This window comes from Primulina huaijiensis, unplaced genomic scaffold (assembly GCF_012295235.1).
Source record: "Primulina huaijiensis isolate GDHJ02 unplaced genomic scaffold, ASM1229523v2 scaffold11261, whole genome shotgun sequence".
Taxonomy (NCBI): Eukaryota; Viridiplantae; Streptophyta; class Magnoliopsida; order Lamiales; family Gesneriaceae; genus Primulina; species Primulina huaijiensis.
The window spans coordinates 36,685-55,275 of NW_027342308.1; the positions used below are offsets into that span (position 1 = coordinate 36,685).

The window sequence follows — 18,591 nt, forward strand, 5'->3', positions numbered from 1 at the left end:
CAAGTTCAACAGTATAATTCAACTTGACACGGAAAGAGTACTCTTTTATATACTTCAAAATCTATCCACGGGTTGAAAGGGACATTTGCCACTTGCTTTCCCTCTCCAATCTAACGTTTCAGTTTTTGTCGCGTTAACATTTCACAGAGGGCCAAAATTATTAAGAATAACACTGGGATCTGAGAATTTATTGCATTTTTTCCATTTATTTTTGAAGTTTTGAAAATCCGAAAGTAAAATCTGAGAATTTGAACTGAGAGAGAGAGAGCGCCAGATCCACCAAATATTCAATTTTTGAAAAAGTATGTTTCGTCTTCAAAAAATATGTATATTTTCTGTTTCCAATTACAGGACAAACACGATTTACTCCTGCGAAACGAGTAGCATAAAAAAACAATGAACTTTGCTCTCTTCAGCTGACTGTCAGCTTCTGGAAAAAGACTTGACTCAAAGTCGCACTTTTATGTACATAAATAAATAATTTGCAATTATTTAGTGCCATAAATGAAAATATTAATAGTTGCAGGTGCAAATTGTAAATGTACAATAATCACCTAAACGTTCAAAACACACCCTATCCGGTAGGGGCAGTCTCGTAGTTATAAGCTCCTCAGCTTCCCCGAAACAATTATTATTGGCTAACGTAACTTCAAAGAGAAGACATGGAGGGCGACAAAAATTGAATAAACCCCTTTGATTTCCCGTTATATCCCCCGTTTTCCCTCGAAATTGCGACCATACCCACCATCTCCCATCTCCGAATTCATTATATTTTTGTATTCCCTCTTATAAATCTCACGTTTCTGCTCCATTTCCCCCCCTTTTTTCTTGCTGCATTCAAATGCATTAATGTATGGAAGGATGCATAATGTGTCTTTACTTTTCTTCTCTGTAGGTGTTCGCAACTCCATATGTGGGGGAGAACCGTGGATGTTATTGTATTTTAAGCAAAGAATTTGAAATGCGGGTCTCTTTCAGCTGGGTTTTCTTCCTAGTTGTTTGAGGGGGGTAAAGCTTGGATTTTGATCTGTAACATCATTCGTTTTGTTTGGATGAACGAGAAAGCTGGGTTTTCTGAGTTTCGAGATGGTAGAATGTTGATGAGCCGTTAGGGTTTTTAACCGTTCGTGTGGCTTTTCTATTTTATTTTTTGTGATGAATCGGAGTTTTAGGGCGCCGGAGAGGGGGAAAATGGGAAGCCTGAGAATGAAAGATAACAAAGACGAGGATTTGGCATTGTTTCGTGAAATGCGGAAGCGAGATAAGGATAGGAATAGTCTTCTTTTTCAGAACTCCGACGAGTTGGATTCTTCAATGGGTATTGCTGAAATTCATTATCAAACCAATTTTTTTTGCTATATTTTACGTGTTGAAAATCTTCAATTTTTTTTTTTTCATTTTCTTGTGAACTGATTATAGAGTGTGGAATGGTCGTATTAAGTTAGTTAATAATTGTTTGATTAGAATCTGGAAATGCCTAACGTGTCGTCTATCATATATTACAGCACTGGTTTGGTATCTTTTTCGTGGATCTGAATGCAGTTTCAAGACTGGATTGCATTAGTTAATTACTGTATCGAACTTGAGCTTTCTATATGAGTAGTCCTAAAAAGTTTTTCATTTGTATTCTTTTTTACAGAAATGGTATCTGGTGGTTCACCATTATTTAATATACCATCGGCTACAGCTGCGCCTGTGAGGAAGACATGCAGGGATGATTTTCTCAATTCAGACAATGATAAAAATGATTATGAATGGTAATTGTAAATATCAATTGGGTGCTTCTTTATGTATTCTGACTTGTATTGATTTGTACCGCACATGTTTGAAATTTGTTATGTGATTGTGCCTAGACTTAAATTTTGTATAAAACATGCTGAAACAAATCTTTCACTGGCTTTATGAAGTGTTTCTTTGCAGTTAAAGCTTAAGCAACTTATCTTGTTTTCTTGTATGATTTACCTTTGAAAGATTAATGATTGCTACTTGCAATTGGCATATTTTATTTATCAGTTATGCATTATTTTATTTGTCAGTTATGCATCACTTCCACGACAATTTCTTCTTCCTCTTTTTTCAAGTTGCAATCATATGCATGTTATTCTACTATGGTTCTGTCATGTGATACAGTGATATTATTAAAATCTGTATAAAGTGGAAAATCATATATCGAGCTGATGCATATTTGAGATCAATCTTGGCAACCAACATTGTGCATTTGAGTATGTTTTACTGATTCTCTTGGATCAATGCTTGATTATAAGACATCGTACTTCTGTCAAATTTACTAATAGGCTTGGGTTCCATTACCTTAGAATAATTGAATGGAATTTCCAATTCTTTTTCATTTCATCACCACTCGTTCCCCAACACTGTAAAATAATTTATCACGTTCTCAGGCTTTTAACGCCTCCTGGTACTCCTCTTTTTCCTTCGCTGGAAATGGAATCTCATAAAACCATTATGAGTCAGCTGGGAGCTCCAAAAGCTAATCCTACCGCACTGAAGTCTAGAGTAAGATTATATTATATATGTTTGCCTTACTTTCCTTTTTTTGTGTGGGTTTTTTGGTTTAGATGAATAGAATATACATCATTCCAGTTTACGTACGGGCAGGAATTGTGAAATTAACAGAACTCCTATTTTCCATTTTCATTTAGCATAAATTAGCTCAAATCTTTGGAGTTTAAATTGTGAAGAGGTCAATATTGAATCAGATGTATGAACATGAACTTTGACAAGTATTGTTGACTTCTAGTTCTTTCATATTTTAAATTATTAAGAAGATAAAATTGAGTGATATGAATTAACATAAATATTTTTTGAGTGCTATGGACTTCTTCCTCGTAATAGTTGAAATCTTTAGCTCGTTGCTACACGGAAGAAAACATCAATATTGCTAATCTGCTATAATCTTAAAAGAACTTGAACTTACTTTACAATATATCTTTAAAAAAGACTGATTTTGTTATGCAAATTGTTTCCCATGGTTGAAGCTGGAAAATCCCCAGCCCGAGTCTTCTGAAAGGAGCAATTTATCGTCCAGACAGCCAACTTCCTCTTCTGGATTGAATACCTCTACTGGAGGTCTCCGCCAACCATCTTCTTCTGGGGGTCCTGGATCAAGACCTGCCACTCCCACAGGACGTCCAACTGTTAGTTCGCAATCTAGATCCACCTCGATAGTATCAACGAGACCATCATTAGCCACATCGACTAAAACAACCTCAACTTCATCATCTAAAATAACATCAACCACATCAAAACCTGCAAGATCTGCAACACCTACTTCTCGTCCTGCCTTAACCTCAACAAAACTTGTTGCGCCTCCAAGATCTATAACCCCTACTTCAAGGTCTACCATAAGATCTTCAACACCTACAAGATCCTCTATACCTGCATCCAACTCTGTTCCTAGGGCCGCAACTCCAACTCGTAGGCCAATGACAGGTTCTAGCGTGACGAGTTCGACTGTCATTTCTGTTAGGTCGGTAATTTCTTCTCCTTCAGTTTCCAAGTCCTTCTCTACTTCAGATAAAAATCTGGCACCAATGCGGCCAAGTTCTCCTGTTACACGACCAAAACCATGGAAGCCTTCAGATATGCCTGGGTTCTCCCTTGATGCCCCACCGAATCTAAGGACATCTCTGTCCGACAGGCCTCCATCAGTCACTAGAGGCAGACCTGGAGCACCAAGCTCTCGATCGTCATCCATTGAACCGGTTTCAAACGGAAGAATCAGACGTCAATCGTGTTCTCCAGCTAGAGGACGGCCTCCTAATGGTGTAATTCATAACAGTGGAAGTTCTGTGCCTGTGCCTGCTGTAAATCGGTTGCGTACTAAGGCTAATGACAACGTGAGCCCTGTTCTTATTGGGACTAAAATGGTTGACAGGGTAATAAATATGCGGAAACTAATTCCTCCGAAGCAAGATGACAAACACTCACCCCGCAGCATTGTATCTGGAAAGTCTGCTTCACCTGATAGTGCAGGATTTGGAAGAATGCTCTCCAAGAAATCTTTAGATATGGCTATGAGACATATGGTATCTATACTAGTCTTATCTTTGTCCTGCACTATTCATATAATATTAGCCCTAATAACCATGGTTTCAATCACCATTCTATTTGTATAGGGTTGTTTTTCAGCTTATCTTTGAAGCATCTCACCAGTGGATTTTTATTATGATTGACAAGAGCAATTTTAGGGCGGGGCAATCTTTTTTTCCTTTTTGGAACAATAACTTCTGGTTTCTGCTTTTGATTAGGACATAAGGCGAACAATTCCTGGTAATCTACGTCCTCTGACCACCAACGTCCCCGCAAGCTCCATGTATAGTGTGAGATCTGGTCCAAACAGAGGCAGAACGGCAAGTGTTTCAGATTCTCCTCTCGCTACAAGTAGTAATGCTAGTTCTGAAGTGAGCGTGAACAATAATGCCCTTTGCGTGGACGGAACCGAACCATATGATGATGTTAGCAGTGGAAAGGGTAATCTTTATCCATGGTGAGTGTGGGCTATGATTGAGATCTTGCATTATCTGTAGGACTGTGTTACATGCTGACAGATTGTTTGTGTGGAACTGGAACTGTGTTAAATGATTGAGATCTTGCATTATCTGTAGGACTGTGTTACTGCAACTGGAGTGTATTAACTATTAACCCTTTTCTTTTGAAATTCTGATCAATAGTTTAACTTCTAGAAATTTATGTTTTTCATTTTCATTGCAGCCTATTAATTCGGAATATTCCATATTAGGAAACCTAAATATTATGAATTGTTTGATGAGATTTTTCAAAAATCCTTTTACAATCCTAAGGTACTAGTTACATTTGAAATTCACAATTGATGAAAATTGCAGAAGTATTAAATATTGTATTTACTTAAAATATGAATCTTTTGTTACTTGGTATCTAAGAGGGTGTATTCAATATAGGAGATTTATTGACTTTTAATGACTTTTGTAGATTTTAAAAGTCTATATGTATTCAATTAAGACTTTTACATACTTTATAGAACTCTAGTGGTATTCAAAATAGACTTTCATAAAGTTTTGAAAAGTGAAGTGATATTTAACATTGACTTTTAAAAACTATATAAAAGTCTATAGGTATTCAAATTTTCAATAGACTTTTAATAACTTCATGGAATTCATTAACATACAAACATTAAAGCCTATGGTACGACTATAAATTGTCAAAAATTGTATTTGGTTCAACCCAAAAATTTGAATGGATTTTTAAAACTTCTAACTTATACACAAACTATTTATTTCTCTCTGTCATTTCACATAACCTCTCTTCTTATCTTCTCTTCTCTTATCTATCTTTATCACTCTCTCAAATTTTCGAAATGTATCTTTACATATATTTTCATCTTTCCTTTTCAAAATTTTCATTTTTGGCTGATTGTTCATTTAAAAATTTTTTATTTTAATATCATAGGAAATTTTGAATTTTATAATTGATTTTGTGATTTTTAATTTATGATTTATAAAAATTAATGTAATATTCAATAATAATAAAAGATGATCAAAAAAATATCGCTTAATTTTTAACAATTGAACAGCCTCGCAACAACCATGATTTTTTTAAAATTCTTTTTAGCATTTTTAATTAATATGTAAGCTATGATAATTTTATACAAAATTATATCTACACAATACTAAATAATATTCTTTTCACATGTATATTATCAATTCAAAAACAAAGTTACAAATTAATCAATTGATGTATTTTAAAAAATTTACAAACATGCATACAAACTCACATATATACACATGTAAGAATTAAATAATTTAACTTTTAAATAAATAAATTTATTTATTAATATAAATATTGAAAAACTATTTCAAACTGAATATGTTATATATCAATTAATTATTGGTTCAAAGAAATTAATAAAAAATAATATGTTATAATTAAGTACAAAATTTAGAAAATCCTATAAAAAAAATTCACAAAAATCTATAAAAATCTTGAAAAAAAATATACAAGAATCCACATAAATTTGTTTATAAATCTGTGAGATTCTGTAAAAGTCAATAAAAATAAATCAAATCCATAAAAGTCTATCATTTGAAAAAATCATTAAAAATCATCAAAACTCTCGATTGAATACATCCCACTAAATTTCACATGGGAAAACTTTTTCCACTTGATGTTAACTAAATGTGACTTTTCTTTGAAGCTGGAGGGGCGTGAGCAAGTTCGTGACAAGTCCTTTTTTAAAATGTAAAACACAATGAAACTAAATTTACTTACTATTACATCCTCGTTTCTACTCTCAAATTGATATATGTCCTTTCATTAATTAATTTTTAAAAATTATGATGACCATGTTGGGTTGATTAGGCATAGATTGTTTTTGCTTGGTTCATTTTCAAAAAAATAAAAAAGACAAAGCTTCCGATTTGAGAATTTTTTTCTGGAGAAATAATGGACAGTAGAAATAGGATGCTTCTATTTTTGAGTCTTTGACTAACTAAAATATGGACTTTATTATCAAAATTAGTTTATGTAAATATAATTTATAAATAAACAATTTGCACATATTTAACAATCTAATCTAATTATTCTAAACAACGAAAAAGACTTTGAAATTAATGCACTCCATAACCAAATAACTCAAAATAAGGTAAGAGGCTAAATAAATTGATATCGAAAACAAGTTATACGTGTTAGTCATATTTCCTATTTGAGTTGCATAATAAAGGCATCCTGCAATTTCATTCTTTATTTCTGACAATTTGTATTATTACATTATATATACAGACTGAGACAAACAAAACTCATATGAAACGTTTCGCAGATTGATTTTATGAGAAGTTTTTTTTTTAATCCAAATCGATCCATGAAAAAATACCAAATATGAATCAGATCGGGTCATTCTGTCTCACGGATATTGATATGTGAGACCGTTTCATATAAAACCAACTCATACATACACACACACACACACCAATTAGTTGTTAGTATATTTTAAATACAAATTTGATAATTCGATAACAATTCACATATCAAAATAAAAGTATATATAATAAATTGGACGATATTAATAGGTGAGCTCGATGGTCGAAGAAACATAGGTCATCATTAGGGATGACAATAGGTAGGGTATGGGTCGGATTTCATACATCCATCCACATACCCATTTATTAAATTCATCCCCATACCCATCGGGTATTGAATTTCATCCCCATCCCCATACCCATCGGATTATCGGATACTCATACCCTACCCAAATACCCAATTATCATATACAATTGAATTTTTTCAAATTTAAATTGTTTCAATGAAGTTATGAATATTTAAAATATATATATATATATACACACACACACACACTCTTATTATAAAGCGTGAATAATTTTTCTTATTGTTCATTTAAATAATTTTTTAAAGATTCATAACTCCGAAAATCGGTGGATTGACTGATGAATATTTAATATAAATATAATTACTATATATACATATATACATACACATATATATATTTATATATATTAATTTAAACGGATATTCGGGTCGGGTGTGGGTTGGATTATATCAAACCCGCCTCCATACCCGAACCCGAAAATCCCCATACCCGATTACCCAATTATTTAATCGGGTCTAAAAATCTTTCCATACCCTCTTCTATTCGGGTCGGGTATCGGATCCTCCAATGAGTTCGTAGGAAATTGCCATCCCTAGTCATCATGCATATTAAGCCCTGGATGAAAATCTGGTGCCGCAGCTGCAATATAATCGGGCAGTTTTGCTGGAGCATGCTCATTTGTCAATCTGGTCATGACCAGGTTATAATTTAGACGAGTTTTAAGATATATACCAAGTGTTTACTTCTAGTTTTTCCGTGCAGTTAACCTTTCCTTCATGAATCAATAGTTAAAATCTCTGATCGGCGGCAGGGGGTCCAAATTCAAACGCCATTCAAGGCGTTAGCCAGCATTAAAGAAAATCACACACACACAGATATATATATGTGTGTGTGCGCGCGCGCTAGCTACTCTTAATTATTTCTTCACCTGTTTCCAATATTTAGGTTCATCTGCTACATATATATGTATATGACTTGGCCCGAGATGGGTATGCCTTGACAAAATTTGCAAAGATATGATTTTCTATTAATTCTCCTTTGATTTGCTAGCTTACTTAATTATCAATGGCGTCGTGATGTTATATATATTGGTATAATATTGCAATTTAAGCATCATTATTCGAACAGTCAGACTGAGGTTTAAAAATTCTTGGATAGAATTTAAAGAATATATTAAGTGGTGATTTATTTTATGTAAAAGGACTAGCACGTATCATGATGGAGGTAATGTATAGCAAAGTAGAGGGAATACTAAGAGTGATCCATCAACTTGGAAAGAACTCGCGAACGGGAGTGTCTCGAAAACGTCTGTTATATTCGGCATCGAATTCTCTCAGAGATGCATACACTGAAGTGTATTATGCTTATACAGATGCACGGGACTGTGAGAACTCTTTCGCTGAGCTTGAAATCAAGTCGACTGTGACAGCTATAAACACTCATTTTTGTAAAATCAACGAAGACATTATAAGCATCTTATTAAAGCATAACTATATTTAAAGTATCCAACGCTTTAATTCTAAAAGTTTTTTGAGGTTTACTGGATTTTTTTCCTTGTTCTTAATTAGTGTTACCAATTAATTATTCCAACCAAACTCAAAAGGCTATATTTGTTTTAAAAAAATTAACATTTTTAAAAATAATTTAAATAAATTTACTTCATTATGCGATTTTTGGTTTGAATTTTATAACAGTCGAATAAAAATGTAAGTTTACTATAATTACTAAATTCATAAATATTTTTTAGGGCTGCGTTTGTATTTAATCTATCCATCAATTTTTTGCTAGGGAATTTTGGGTTCTCTGGAGTAATGTTGAAAGGCCGTGGTGTGTAATTTCATTCTTTATTTTGGTCTTACGGTTTGCTTTGATTAGTCTATCTTTTTAATGGTAAAGTGGGTTTTTCAATAAATAATATTTCGTCCCAAAAGGTAATTATTTGAAAACCGCTATAAATAAGTTGCATGTTTTAAGATAATTGAAATATATTTACTTCATTATATGCAACTTTTGGTTTGACGCGCAAACTTTGATAATTGTATTATAAAAATGTATGTTTATGATAATTATTAGTATTAATAAATATTTTTTTGTGGCGAATTTTTAATTTATTTATTTTTAGTCTAATATATTTAATTTACTGATAGTACCAAATTATAATTTTTCTCTTTGACTTTTCAAATTATTAATATTGATATCTATAGTCGGGGACATCTTCCAGGCTAATTTTTAGGAGGTCATATATACCTTTTTTATTAAATATAAAAAATTACATTCGAGGTGATGAGTAAAAGCACATAATCACTAATAATATCCAATATGCTACGTAAATTTATTAAATTATATGAAATGACATACATAAACTACATCTAATAATAAAATGTTCATATTTTTCGCGTTTTTTTGTGCTGCTGAAATTGCTTGGGATATAGTGGTGAAGTTTCCACTACCATCCTTGGCAACTATTAAAGTCCTTTGTGCGTATACACGTCGTAATGCCGAGATGAGAAATAACACAATAACAACGTAACTCATAATTAATTGTTTTTTCATGCTTCTTTTACTGCTTTTTCCTGCTCAAAACTTGTATTGTTAGTAAGAACAAAAATATATGATGTTAATTCTATGTTAATGTCTAATTATTTTAGAATCAAAAAACTTTTTTGTTGGCATTTTATACTAAAAGAATCATGTTGTTCGGAGTTGACAACAGACACAGTGTAATGGAACGAGATTGACCTCTAACGTTATTTTCTCTTTGTTAGATCTCTGTGTAACTTAGAAAAAATAATGTAGAATGCATATACATACATACATAATATGTCAGAGCAATTCAGTCTAAAGCATAGCCACTTGTGAATCAGATATACCCGGTTAGTGGTTATTTCTTTCCCGGTTTTATGCTAGAGTAAGATGTGAGTTTTAAGTTATAAATACTAGCGTGTCCCTGTGTACTTCAGATTTTTCATGCAAGTATATGTTTTTCAGAAAAACAAAAGTTAAATCCCTGAGATGGTTGTACGTCCAAATTGATTGTGTGCTTCAACAATGACATTCCAAATAGGTGATCATCAACGTACTGTTTCTTCTATATCTTTTCACATTCACAAGTTGTAGGATATCGATACGAATTGTTAGTAGAGATATATCTTGCCAAAGTTTTCATTGTGGGGTCTGGTGCACTGGGCTGTGAATTTTTGAAAAATGTAGCTTTGATGGGAGTCTGTTGTGGTGATGAAGGAAAATTAACTATTACTGATGATGATGTTATAGAGAAGAGCAACCTTAGCAGGCAGTTTCTTTTCTGTGATTGGAACATTGGTCAAGCAAAGTCAACAGTTGCTGTCTCAGCCTCCTCTCTAATCAACCCTCGTCTTCATGTTGAAGCTCTACAAAATCGTGCTAGCCCTGAGACTGAAAATATATTTGATGACACATTCTGGGAGAACTTCAGTGTTGTCATCAATGCTTTAGAAAATGTTAATGCCAGGCTTTACATTGATCAGAGGTGTTTGTACTTCCAAAAACCTCTTCTCGAGTCAGGAACCTTGGGTGCCGAAAACTATGGTGCGTCAGGGGGCCCACCAGAAAAACAGGCGCCTATGTGCACCGTGCATTCGTTTCCACACAACATTGACCACTGTTTAACATGGGCTAGGTCTGAATTTGAGAGCTTGCTCTAGAAGACATCGACTGAGGTTAATGCATATCTAAGTAATCCAAGTGAGTATGCATCCGCAATGAAAAGTGCTGGTGATTCTCAGTCCCGAGACACTTTAGAACGAGTTCTTGAATGCCTTGACAGGGACATATGTGACACATTCCAAGACTGCATTACTTGGACTCGCTTGAAGTATACCTTCTTGGTCTTTTTTGTTGTTTTCGCTGATAAAATTTATTCCAGAGGCTTCTAATTTAATGTTGTTGGATAATTTTGATACTTAATGAATGGAAATTAAGCAAATTAATCAATGTGTTTGATTGGAAAAATTCGAAACGAAGAACGAATATTAAATTCGGTGATTCTGAATTAAACTCGAAACGAGTTCATCAAATGTTGAAAGAACTTCAAAGGAGTAGTTGGAACATGCAAGGGGTGTCAAACGGGTCGGGTGAGTCAGGTTTCGGGTCAACCCGCGAAATTTTTTTTTCAACCCGAAAACTCCCAACCCGAACACGAACTCGTCTAACCCGACTCAACCCCTCTAACCCAAATTTTATTTATTTTTTTAAAAAAATTAATGAAAAAAATTCGAAAAAATAAAAAATATTAATAATATTTTAATTTAAACACATAATGACAAAATTTTAGATTTAAATTTGAAAGTTCAATTGTAGAAAATTAAAATTATATTTACTAAATCAAATAAACAATTGTTAAAAAAATAAAAAATAAATATTAAATGATGAAAATTTATCATATAAATATACAATATATAAAAATATAAATAATATTTTCAAAAAAAATAAAATAAAGGTTTTCGGGTCAACCCGCGACCTAGCCCGAAACCCGTCTAACCTGGCACTAACCCGAACACACCCCACCCGAACCCGAAAAACCCCAACCCGAACCTGATTTTTTTCGAATTGGGTCGTGTCGAGTTGACGGTCGTCTCGCATTTTGCCACCCCTAATTCAATCTAGAATTTTATATACTCTATAAAAGTTTAGTGGTATTCAATGTAAATTTTTGTATAATTTTAAAACTCACGTGATATTCAAACTTGACTTTTAAAAACTCTACAAAAGTCTATAAACTTTTTTAATGACTGCATGATATTCTATTAAGTACAAGAATTAAAGTCGAAGGTACCACAATAAAATGTATTTGATTCAACCTAAAGACTTTGATGTACATTTAATTGAGAAATCTCTCAAACTCACATACTTAATACAAACACTAAAAAAATTTCGTTCTTTTCTCATCCATATATTTTTCATTTATTTATAATTTTTAAAAACATATTTTTTTGCTAACAATAGTTTTAAATCAAAATTATTAACATCGTTCATTTTATTTTCGAATTTTCAGTCATAAAAAACTCATAAAATTTAAAATTATATTTATTTAAAAAAATTTAAAAATTATTACACTAAATAACAAAAAAAATTTATAATATTTTATTGACCTATAAATTGAAAATAATAAATATTTTTAATTTTTTTATTAATTATTATTTAACATTTGGTATTTAATTATTTTCTATAATTTTAATTAATATATATTTTGATTTTGATATACCAAAATGCTTAAAACCGGTTTTAACTGCCGCATGCATCCGCATTAATCTTCACCAAGCATGCTGGAGGAACGGTCCATAGAAAATCGACAGGCTTTGATGATTATAAAATAAGAGAAAGAAATCAACTAAAAAGAGATGGAAACTCCGCAAGAAAATTCTGCTGATGAACCAAAATGTGCACGAGTCAATGACAGAAATGAGTGGAATAAATATCTAACAAACAGTAAATTCCAAACAAAATATTATTACAGCATAAATCTAACAAAAAAAGTGCAAAATCAAGGCCAAAACAAAAAATAAAAACAATATACTGCACGATATACATCCAAGAATCCAACCGAACACTCGGGCAGTGTTCAAAGGTATCATCGCTTCCACGAGTTATCCTCCATGTTGTGTCGGAACGCACAGCACCCAACAGAGTACACGATGATGAGGAAAACGAGGAATATGATGTTTAAAACAGCCACCTTTTTCCATTCATTCTTGATGTTATCCAAGAGCCCAGCCTTGCACGATTGGCAACCGTAGCACAACTTACTCGAGTCGTTGCTCCAGGTAGCACAGTCAGGGTTGCCAGATGATGTGGAGTTGTTGTTCCAGTTCGTTGGGTTAACATATTGGAAGTTACAATCGTTTGATGGCTTGCAGCAACCGGACTGTCAAAATGCAATATTACCATTTTGGCACACATATCTTTCCCAGAAGTAAAAATATTCAAATTTACATCAAATTTTCTAAAAAATGCAAATTTGGCTCCCTGGGTTCCGCTTCAATATAAGTCAACTTGATATCATATGCACAAAGAAGACAAAATCCATGGTATTATTACAATATTGATGAATGACACTAGAAGAAATAACGGTGACCCATCCATCGAAAATGTGGTGAGTTTGGTAGAAAAGAGTAAAGACGGACGAAAGGTGAGTAAAGAAAGAAAGCTGATTCAAAAATAATACTTCTCTACACCGAAATCTCAAACAAAGGGAAAATAAATACCAAGATCTGAACTATGAAGTCAAAAACCCTCCCGTCCTCAAGAACAGATCCAGAAAAAAAAAGAAGAAAGAAACAGCAACCCGGGTATAGAAATAAACTAGCAAACATGCACAACGTATATATCGGTTCTAACAGGGTCTCATGTAAAAAAAGTTTCCAACTTCATTCCAAAAAAAATGATAATAATAGTTTCGGAGTGAAATCTTGAATACCTGAAGTGCAGAGAGCTTCTTCCTGTAAAAATCATCCGCTGGAGTGGACGCATAAGACTCTGGCAAATCTTACTATTAGCCAAGCAACTGCTAACTTTCCCCAATTCCTGTTAACCCTTTTCTGCAACCAATTTGAATAATCCCCAAGTCGATATTCTTTATACCCTTTCCCAGAAATAGCCTCTCCTGCGCCTTTATTCGTCACCACGAACGCGAAAATAGTGAAGCAAAACAAGAGAACAATCAGCAAGAACATGACCAATAGATAAATCCACATCAGCAAGAGCCCACAATTCCCGCAATCGATACCAGGAGAATGAAAACTCCTAATGCGATCACGGGCTTGTCAAGAAAGCGCTCGCACTCTGTGCTCCCTTGCTTCGAGAGCCATATTCCACCGGCTATGATTGGGATCGATAGAAAGAAGGTGACTATGTTTAATATTCCCACCAGATTGTTGCTGCAGCGCACCATTTTTCAAGAGAAACTTCAAAGATTCGCTTCTTTTTAATTCAGTTGGATTTGAGAAAGAAATCCTTTTTGTCTTTAGAAGAGAACAGTGAATGCAGTGTTTACATATAGGCGAGACGGATTGGTGGATTGGTAGGTTAGATATTCTTGGTGAAATTTCAACGAAGGAATCGATCAGATTCGGACGAAGCAACATGAGATGGTGCGGTGTGGCGCGTGGCAGCGTAAGCGAGCGAGAGAGAGAGAGAAAGAGAGAGAGCTGAGTACTCGTTGTTGGATTGGATAACTTTTACCCCGTTCTGGGGAAAATTAATAATATTTTTTTTATATTATCTCAAAAAATAATAATTTATTAACCAAAAAACATGTGTTTTTGGTTTTATAATTTTGATTGATTCTATTATCAAATTTTAATTTTAATTATATATTTTTTTATTTTTGATAATATCAATCTTTTCCATTATTAAGTGTTGATTTGACACAAAATACTAGCACTACATCAGTATTACGTTGATATTGAAAAAAATTATTTTATTGAGATCGAGTTTGTAGCCTAATGGTCTCACTCTCTGCAAGATTAGTTGGCTTCTCGGGTTCGATTCTCCGTATGTGGTAATAAAAAAACAATATTTTATTTAATTTTTTTAAAAAAATAAAAGTGAGTGAAGAAGCAAAAATGCAAAAATAACTTTTTATGGCTACCATATGATTTGAGTTGAGCATTAAATTACAAACACAAGGTCTCCTTAGCTACTCAAACTCTTTATTTTGTAGTATTTATTTAATGTGTAGAAAATGATAACACATCAAACCGACACCATATTTGAATGTTCTTCGTCATCTGTGAACATATGTTATTACATTTCTTAATTATTTATCGTTCTTCCGATGGTTAAGTTTTCAAGTGATCCTATTTTTTAAAATATATACATATATATTATGTTGGTGTCTTTTTCTCAATGCCCAAATAATATATATTATGTAAGTCATCAAATTATAGGTGTTTACCTTTTGAACCGTGACACAAGATTTGTTCATCCCGTGAACCTTTTTTTTTCCCTTAGTTTTGACTTTAAAATATGTATTTTAATATTTTTATGTGTGCGTTTAATTAGTATCATTAATTTGAAAAAGAAGTTGTGTACTCTGAGGCTGAATCAAAAGTAGATTAGCTTTATGTTTTCAGTTTATCTTATCATGAAGTTTCAATTAACGTCGACAATAAGGCATATTGCCACTTCTTGATTTGAGTTGGATTATTAGCGCAACTGGTACCAACATTTTAATTATCTAGTTACTTAAGTCTAGAGGTATTAGGTTCAAGTGTTGAGTAAGGCGAAAGAAACCACTTTCCAGGAATGAGATATTTTATAAGTGACGGTGTATGGATATGGGTATAGGCTAGAGCTCATGTTGGACCATCCTAACGACCCATGACCAATATTGGTGCATGGGTATGGGCCGAGACCCATGTTGATTCAGCCTAATGGCACATGATCGTTACAGATTCACTCAAAAAAATAGACAACTTATTTAATACAAAAGTTGATAAGAAAAAATATAAAAGTCTTATGAGACAATGAATTTCTTATTCGATCATGAAAAAAATATTACTTTCCATTTTATATATAGATAATATATAATCGTTTTATAAATAATATCACAGGAGACCTACCAAGATAAAAAGAGTTACTTTATCGCAACTAAGAAATAGAACCAAATGAACAAATCAACCTTTTTCTTGAAAGAGTCGTTGCATTAATCAACAACTCAAACAGATCGATTCACAAAGTCAAATGATAAATTAAATACAAATTTAAGGCAAGCAAGTGTAGGAGCCAATTGATAAGGAATACGGATATGTGTTTTCATAACGAAACTCAACAACATGACCATAGGGTATTGGCTCTCCACCATTAACCAGGCAATCATCGTAGTGTAGTCGTTTGAACAACTTCGGGTTTACTAAACGTGCCGACGCAAACCAACCGCAATGAAGGTGAAGATCCGCGATCGCGCAACCTGTGCTGCACATGTTTGTGATTGTCACTGTATATTTTGGTATCCCACTTGTTGATCTTAACCACTGAAACACTTGAATATCCGCCTTGCGACATTGAAGACCCCGAGTAGCTATATTTTTCTCCGAGATATCAGTGTTGGAGGTTTTGTTGATTTGTGGTAGGGAATCATGAATTTGATCAAAACTATGCGGGAGGATTCTGGATTTGACCATCGACAACAAACATAAAATGAGAGTTAGAAACACAAATATTTTGAGGTTAGGAGAAATAGTAATGGCCATTCTTGAATAAATCGAGCATTCAGATTTCAGACAAGGGTCGAAGATAAATGCTTAAAAAGAATATGGCCGGTGTCCATATTTATAATAAGGTTAATTCCATTAATAGTATATTCTCTGTCGCCAGCCGAATCACAGTGTTGGATTTACTTATTTATTATTTATTTTTTAAAAAATAAAGTCAAAAAATAAATCTTGACTTCTTGAAATGGCAAGAAAATGATGAAATGTGTTGTTTGGAGATTTTGGCTTTCCATGAGTATCGTTCTTATCTTGATTTATTCTAGAATGGTCACAACGAGAAAAAAAATATTCCCACCTCATTAATCAGCCAAATTGATCGGATCACGACTTTTTAAAAAAAATTAAAATTTTCTAATCATATTTAATCATATTATCGAGCTTTAAAAAATATTTATCGAAAAATATTTTCATATTGACCGTCCTCATTCTACTTTTTCCTGCCTAATTACCTTATGATAATAAATGCATGCTTGTAATTTCGGTAGTAATAGAGATGACAATGGCCAACGATCGATTCTATTTTCTCATCCATTTACCATTAATTAATTTGATGGCTCTAATAATATGTGGTTTATATTAGTAATTCGGTGTAGCCTTTGTTTCGTTGTTTGTTTTTTGTGCTACCAAATACGACTTACTGTTTTTTTTATATGTAAAATTACATATCCTTGTTAACTAGTATGTATATATTTGTTCTTTTACCAATGTGAGAAATGGAGAATTAATAGAAATTATCAAATTTATGTATTTTTTTTATAGCAATACGCCTAAGTCACAAATTTTCATAAGTATTTGTCATCTTACCACTATGAGAAAAAAAATGAAATTTTAATAGAAAATATCAACTTTTAGTTAGCTTTGTATAAAAATTTGTGTAGTCGATTTTTTCTTATTCGAGGAGACGCATCCAAATAATATTTAATTTTTTAAATTTAGTTATAAAATGTATGAGATTAAGACTTTGGCTTATATTTTGCTAGCGATGTGGTCACAACATGACATGATTACGAGGATAAGTGTGTTAATAAATATGTCTCCAAATTATTTATTCGTGATTAATGAGGATAGAATAATCTTATCACGGGGTAAGCCACAACCTTTAACAATAATAAATTCCAAGAGTTCAACTATTAAATAATTACTTCCTGAAAAATTATCGCTGAAATTAATTATTTCATCCAAGGGCAATTATTTTTATTCGTTTTTTTCTTCTAAGTTTGCCCGCTACCCGATTTTAGAAAAATGAACATAAATAATATATTTCGTATGTGTAGATACACATTTTATTCTTAAATGAAAATAAGTACTCATTCACACGTGAGCACGTGTGCTTAAATATAAAATTTGATTTCAAGTATACTAAATTTTGATCATTTTTCATATAAAAACCCATTAAGAATGCCAAAATCGATCCTCTAGAAGTTATTTTTTGGTAGTGTTTGTAAATATTTTAGAAAGNAAGTAAAACTCAGAGTTAACACAGTAGCATGAAAGCCACGCTAACAGATAAATCACACTGGATAAGTCTTGTACGATAAACTAGATCGAGAAAGTGTTAATCAGAATATCGAACTCCTAACTATTTATGAAACAATTAAATAACCCACCCGCATTTTCTTTATATATTTTGGTTCTATATAATATAATGCGTCTAAATTTATAACATACAGCGAATCTAGTGACAACGAAACCCATAAATGTGGAGTCATCCTCAGCCGAGGTGTCAACTATAAAAGATTTTACGGATTGGGACCTCTCGGATTTTATTATTATTCAGAGTGGGGTTTTCCTTAGGTCTAAAAAAGATTGGAATTTTCTTGTTATGCATTATTATTGGTGGACCCTTTCCATTTTCAAAAAAGTATCCTTTATTTTGGGATTTTTCTTCTTATACATTATTATTAGTGGGGCCCATTCCATTTTATTCTTTATTTGGTTTTAGAATAAGTATATTGTGAGACGGTCTAACGAATTTTTATCTGTGAGACGGATCAATTTTACCGATATTCATAATAAAGAATAATATTCTTAGCATAAAAAGTAATACTTTTTCATGGATGACCCAAATAAAATATCCGTCTCACAAAATACGACCCGTGAGATCGTCTCATAGAAATTTTTGTCCTGATTTTATTCATGCTAAGAATAATCTTATTATCTATTCAGTACATAATATGTATATTGGCCACTCATTAAATTATAATATATAAATAAATGAATATATTCATCAATCTATATATA

The 18,591-nt window shown here is 32.6% G+C and overlaps 1 protein-coding gene and 2 pseudogenes across 1 annotated transcript; 2 read left to right on the forward strand and 1 right to left on the reverse strand.

Annotated features, from left to right (window-relative positions):
- Positions 1-607: 607 nt before the first annotated feature.
- Positions 608-4,677, forward strand: LOC140965577 (uncharacterized). Its single transcript, XM_073425671.1, has 5 exons — positions 608-1,318; positions 1,640-1,757; positions 2,400-2,514; positions 2,997-4,046; positions 4,269-4,677. Exons 1-5 carry the CDS (start codon positions 1,156-1,158, stop codon positions 4,509-4,511), a joined length of 1,689 nt encoding a protein of 562 aa, XP_073281772.1. The 5' UTR covers positions 608-1,155; the 3' UTR covers positions 4,512-4,677.
- Positions 4,678-10,256: 5,579 nt separating this feature from the next.
- On the forward strand, positions 10,257-11,013 carry LOC140965575 (ubiquitin-activating enzyme E1 1-like; annotated as a pseudogene).
- Positions 11,014-12,516: 1,503 nt separating this feature from the next.
- On the reverse strand, positions 12,517-14,261 carry LOC140965572 (tetraspanin-8-like; annotated as a pseudogene).
- Between the last annotated feature and the right edge of the window lie 4,330 nt (positions 14,262-18,591).